At 38.5% G+C, this 6,000-nt stretch overlaps 1 protein-coding gene across 2 annotated transcripts in view; it reads right to left on the bottom strand.

Moving 5' to 3' along the window:
• The window catches only part of ZNF462 (zinc finger protein 462), a 92,564-nt gene that overhangs the window by 36,301 nt on the left and 50,263 nt on the right, over positions 1 to 6,000 (bottom strand). For both annotated transcript variants that reach the window (XM_017806188.1, XM_017806187.1), the window contains exon 6: positions 4,115 to 4,233. In XM_017806188.1, coding sequence (XP_017661677.1) covers positions 4,115 to 4,233 — 119 coding nt within the window. The remainder of the gene's footprint in view (positions 1 to 4,114; positions 4,234 to 6,000) is intronic.

A 6,000-nucleotide genomic window follows, 5' to 3' on the forward strand; every position in this document is an offset into this window, starting at 1 on the left:
GACTCTTCAGCGAAAGACTGATCCCAAAGAGAACAAGCTATGTGTATCTCCTTGTTGGAGCAGCCTGGAGTCTGTAGGTGTAGACACTTGCTTTGGACCAAAGTATCACTTTCTGACAACTGCAGATCCTTGCACAGTGACTGATGTCAAAAAAACAGAGACTAGACTCTCAGCATGTCTGTGTTGCATGGTATGGGAAGAAAGACTCTGGGATGAAAATGGAGTCACTTTTAACTATAGCACTTCCAAATTTCTTTGGGAATACAGCAACTAGAGATGGTGAAGTCAACTGTTTCTGCATGCAGCAACATCCAGTGTCTTTATTAATGAAGCAAAAAGGACACCACAAAATGCTAACAATAGGCCCTCTAAAAAAAAAAAAAAAAAAAAGGGAAAAAGTGAAAAGACAAATGGGATAGGTCACATTTTTCCTTATTAAAAACCTGCCATTAGACAGCAGTACTCTTCACAGAACTGGCAACCGAATCAAGGTTGATTTACATCAAGAAGTGAACATGGCAATGCCAAGTATAGTGCATATCTATAAGGCTGTGTGAAAGTGTGTTATGAAAAAGCACTAAAAGAAGTGAAAGAACAGCAGTAATGAAAAGTAGTGGATTTAATTCTGAATACATTCCAAGCCATAGAGACAGCAAACAAGGGGAAACAAATCCTGACACAAGATTTGTTTGGCATGGAGGCAATTGGAAAACAAAGTGAAACTGTCCCAACACAAACACTGTGATATTATACAGGTGCCAAGTAATTGTTTTGGAAGTGCCATTTCCATGTACAAGAGTAACACTGGCCACATGTGAGTTGTACATAAAGTGCCAAAACCAATACAGGAGTGAAATATTCATGAATAGTAACAGAAGAATGAGAGTTCTGGTAATGAACAAGGCAGAAAATGTTTTCCATCTCTCAAAAAATTCAGCAAACAAGGTTCTCACACAGCATTGCTTCCAACACCGGAAATAAAGTGAACCAAAAGACAATGTGAAAACATACATATTGCAGCAAGTCAGAGTAGGCACACCTGAAAAGATTAGCAACCATCCTCCATAAAAATAACTCCCACTCCTATTCTCTTCCAGAAAAACTATGCTAATAATCAGAACAAAATACAAACTCTTAGAATGCCCTTTTTTGGTACATTTGAAAAAGAACAGATCACCCAAGAGTCCAAAATGGTGAAACAAGAAATTGTCGCATGTGTTTTTTCAAATGACGTTCCTCACCTGCATATCATATCAGTTATATATTTCCTATTTACAAATAGAAATAAAACATTTTTTGAATAGCACGTGAAAGTTTCTCAATGGAAAAGGATAATAAAAGGAGAAAAGATAGTCCAATGTAGAAGATACCAGCGAGATGCAGAATAGACCTTCATGGTTTGTCAGCATAAGAGATTCCTGGATGACACTATGCACCAACCAACTGTAAACTTGAAAGCACCACAAGAAATTAAAGCAAATAGAAAATGATTACATATGAAGCAGTCTAGACATACTAATAAATATGCCCACAATTCATTTTAAATGGACATCAACCTGAAAGGATGTGTTTGATTGCAGAGGAAAGGCTACAGTTTGGCTCAACAGATGTCTTCTGCACTTTTTTGACTGCTGGTTTCACATTTCATAAAATGATCATATTAATAGACATAAATAAATAAATGTAAACATTTACGTAGTGGGTCTCAACTCTTGATATGTTCTCAAAGCACTGTGTTCCAGATTACAAAGAAACTGAGCAGGGCCAATACTCTTGTCTTACAATCATCTATTTCTGCATTTCCAGTGTCATTGCTAAAAAATTGCTAACAAGGGTCCCTCAAAAATACAAGCAAAAAAAAAGAACTGGTCAAAAAGTTCAGATGAAATCAGCAGAGAGCCTGTTTAGAGATACTGTCAACTGTTCTGCTCCATGCCAAAGGAGATGGCACATACTGGATGAAAAACAAATGCCAGAAACACTGGTACCAGCTGTCAGGCAAGAATGGATTTTGTGGTTCACTGAATTTTGATCCATCTCCAGAAAATGAGGCAGAGAGGAAGACTGAGTAAAACAGTTTGGAATTCAGGATTTTGCTGACTTTTACAGATCTCCAGGAGACTTTAGAAAAATTCGAGGGGATTGAAGTTTCAACTTCTAAATAAACTGATAATGGGAAGATTGAAAAGTGACAAAAAGTGGTAAGAGAGGTTCAGAGAACCACTGGGTTACTGAAAAACTGGGGAGTCTGAGGAAGTCTCCATAACATGTTTATTCAGGAGCATATATTTCTGAAGGACTGACCCCAAACACAACAAAGCAAATCTCTAGCTGAAAAACATACAAGCAACTTTTCTGTGGTGTGAATATTCATTTAGTAGAAATGGACTGAAGCAGAAACAGATCATAAGCCTTTGGAAACCCTATTACCCATGTCATTGTGCAAGCATTATCCAGGCAACCATGTAATTGTGTTCTTGTACAATGCAAAACATAGTCCTTCAAAGACTGTCCACTAATCAAGTTCAAAAGCATGAATTCATAATAAATAAATCAGTGAATTACCTGAACAGAAGTGTGAAGTAAATATTAGCTGCATGGTAACTTTGGCTTTAAAAATGTGGCATGTTCAAACAAGGTAGCACAAAGGAGTCCAACTGTGTAATAGCATACGGAAAACATTATTTTATGGTTGGTGAAAATAAAGAACCATGTCACCTGCATACAAGATGTGTGATTCTGTAAACTGGAACTGCTGCATGTAGTTGGATTTCCTAGAAGGGCATGTCATGGTCCCATACAACAGGAAGGAAGCAAAAGTTAAACTAATCTATAATATCCATCAAGTACAGGAAAGGGTCCTGGCATAAGCTCCATGAAATCCAAAAAAAAAGTACAGAAAATTAAGTACACAAGACCATCAATCCCTCCTATATTTTTGTAGGTGAAAAATGCCCTTGGATCTATGGTAACAATTAACCTTTAAATTTTTTTTTTAGATCAGCAGACAGCTACAAATTCCTTATTCTTTTTCTCCCCATTCTTCCACTTTCCTCCAACCCAACCAGAGTATATGACATAGAACAAACAAATAATAAAAAAAAGAACAAACATACTTCTACCCCTTTTTGTTACCTGTTCAAGAAGTTTCTATTCACAAGTTTTTAACAACTGGTCTAGTTTGCAGTTTTTTAGGCTGGCCACAATTCTATTATTTCCATCAGTGTGGTGTGTGTTCGGATTGCAATTTGAGGATTGATTTTTTTGTCCTTTTCAACCACAAAGATGCAGCTGTAACCAATGGAGCCAGTGAGTTTTGACTCCGATCTTCTGATAACCTTTCAATGCAGGATGCATGATGGTGTCAAGAGTCTACAGCCAAGGAATAAAGATGAAGAAATTCTGGGTCTCACACTCTTTAATAACCTGAGGTGTAACATTCAGGTGACCTACTCTGTGTGACACATCACCTTCTCAGGTCACCAGAAACATGTCTGCTTGCTTGCTTGTATGGGTTCTGTACTGAAATATAGAGATTTTCAAGACCAACTTCCATATGCGATAATGAAACTGTGACGTTCTCAATCTGTTGCACACAGACCTGACTCTCGAAGTTTGATGTTTGGTTTTAACATGAAAGTTTGGTTTTAATATGAAAGCCAGAGTAAGACTCTACCAAACCCAAGGTGCAACTCACAATCTTTTCCCCAGAGTCACCTAAAGCACAAACATAAATGCAAACAGTGGAGCAAAGCTCACTACCAATTTGTTAAGACATCAAGGGTATGAACGATTAAATTCACTTGGAAGCAAGCAGAAATAAGAAAAAAAAACTCACGCACATAATAGAAAGCAGAAGAAAATAAAGAAGTTCTTGAAGTACCTATTGCTTTTTTAAATTCTCATCACTGTTTTAAAGTCTTATCCTTCCCATTACCCAAACCCCCACTCACTCCAACAGGTCCACAGGCTGGCCAGTCATGACTTGCCTTTGAAAATCTTACCCAGCTCTGGTGACAAAACACGTAGTTCAAACCAGCATCTGTGATCAGCAACGAGAACACATGGGCCATTTCAGCTGCTCCACTGCAAAATTGAGAGAGAGAAGACTTACCAGCATGAGCCTTGAGAATGTGGGTTTTCAGGCGGCTGTTGTAGGAGGACTTGAATGGGCATAGTTTGCAGCGGAATGGCTTGTGGTGTCCATGGTGGGTCTGCATGTGGCGGTCCAGACTTGAAAAAGACAGAAAAGGGGAACAAACGAGAGTCAGTCATCCCAGCTCTTCCCTCAGATGCAAAGCAAAACACTTAAGAGCAATAATAAAATAAGCAAGAGGCAGACCAGGCTCTGCTATCCTTCCTCCCACTTTCTCTTAAAATTCAATAGGTCTGCTTACAGAATAAAGTCAAGTCTAACATGAAGAACAGGAGCAGAGCTGACACCAATTCTGTTTATACAGAAAGCAAGACACTTAAATAAACTTATAGGGCAAGATCAGTATAAATTAAGTTATACATGATCCAGACTTAAAGGACTGGTTGAGGAAACCTGAAACAGACAAAACCAATAAAATTATCATTACATAATTTTTCTCCTGCCAAAGATTTTTGTGAAAATATGTCCCCTTCTGTCCTGTTGATTGAAGAGGGAAAAAAATAAATTCTTTTGTTGACCAGCTTTACTGAGGAAGCCTTCTTTTGGTTACAGCAGCAAAAGTAGATTAGAGATGCTGCTCTGGGGAGGGTGCCAGCAGGCTACAGTTGATGAGTTCCAGGATTAAAAGGCAGCAGAGTTTCAGAAGCAGCAGCGTAGGAGATTCTGCATGAAGCTCAACAGGAGAAGGGGTAGCAAAGACCAGCCTCTACTTTCTTTGAGGAAAATGGAAGCAACCAACAGCCTGAATACTGTGAAGTGATCAAAACCTGCTCTCTCCACTGTGTGTTATAACAGCTTAGTAAAGTTTGGAAGAGAAAAAGGGATGTTTTCCACATTTCCTAACAGATGAACAAATTAATTGTAACTGAGTGAATCCTGCAGAGCTCTGCAGTTCCTGCTCTGTGGCTGACAGCCATGAATTCACAGTCTCCAGGTGGCAGGCAGGTAGTTTCAGCCCAAACTGCAAACATTTCCAGTACAGACGCTTCTTTGGACATATTCATGCCTTGTGATCTAGTCTTAGTTTGAGTCATCTCATGCATGGTGATGGAACAATAACAGGGCAGAGACACTGGACGAGTTGCAATTTGCCAAAACTGCCTTCCACCCCCCCCCTTAATTCTAGATGTATTTCAGGCATAGTTCCTTTTATTTGTCCTAAATTGTCCTGCTCTTTCACTGAGTATCAACATGTACCTCAAGCAGCAGTTGTTCCAGCCCTGTCACACTATATAAGATTCCACATGATCTTTAGTCCCACTCTGACAAGAGCTTGAGCCAGAAAATCCCTGTTTATGAGAGCTAACACTGAAGTCTGTGTATTCAAAGATCTGATAACAGCAAAAAAATAGAAATTGAATTTATGTCTACTCTCAGGGTCACTCCATGCAAATAGAACTTAACAGAAATCCAGAATGATGTTTGTGGTATGACAAAATGCACAGCTTTTCCAGAGAAAAGGGGGAGAAGTCTCCTAAATGACTCAGACTTTAATCACTTGCAGTGAATACTTCATAGAACAAAACTTGTTTTAAATAGCCTCCAGGGAATGAGATTACTTGACAATTAAAGCAGACTGCCAAAGATGTAAATAATACATATCAAGCTATTATAAATATATACCTTAAGGTATTCTACATGGCAATAATTAAAACCATATTCACAACCACATACTTTGCCAGCAACATTCTTCTGAAAGCAGGTTTTAAAGTTTTGGTCAGATTTGGAAGAACAGTGGACTGTTTAAACATTTGGTTTATTTTCTTTCACAGACTTAATCTCCCAAGAGAGTAATTGCATAAAAAAGAAGAGAAGAGAAGAGAAGAGAAGAGAAGAGAAGAGAA

The sequence above is a fragment of the Lepidothrix coronata genome, unplaced genomic scaffold (genome assembly GCF_001604755.1).
Source record: "Lepidothrix coronata isolate B3197 unplaced genomic scaffold, Lepidothrix_coronata-1.0 Scaffold14, whole genome shotgun sequence".
Classification (NCBI taxonomy): domain Eukaryota; kingdom Metazoa; phylum Chordata; class Aves; order Passeriformes; family Pipridae; genus Lepidothrix; species Lepidothrix coronata.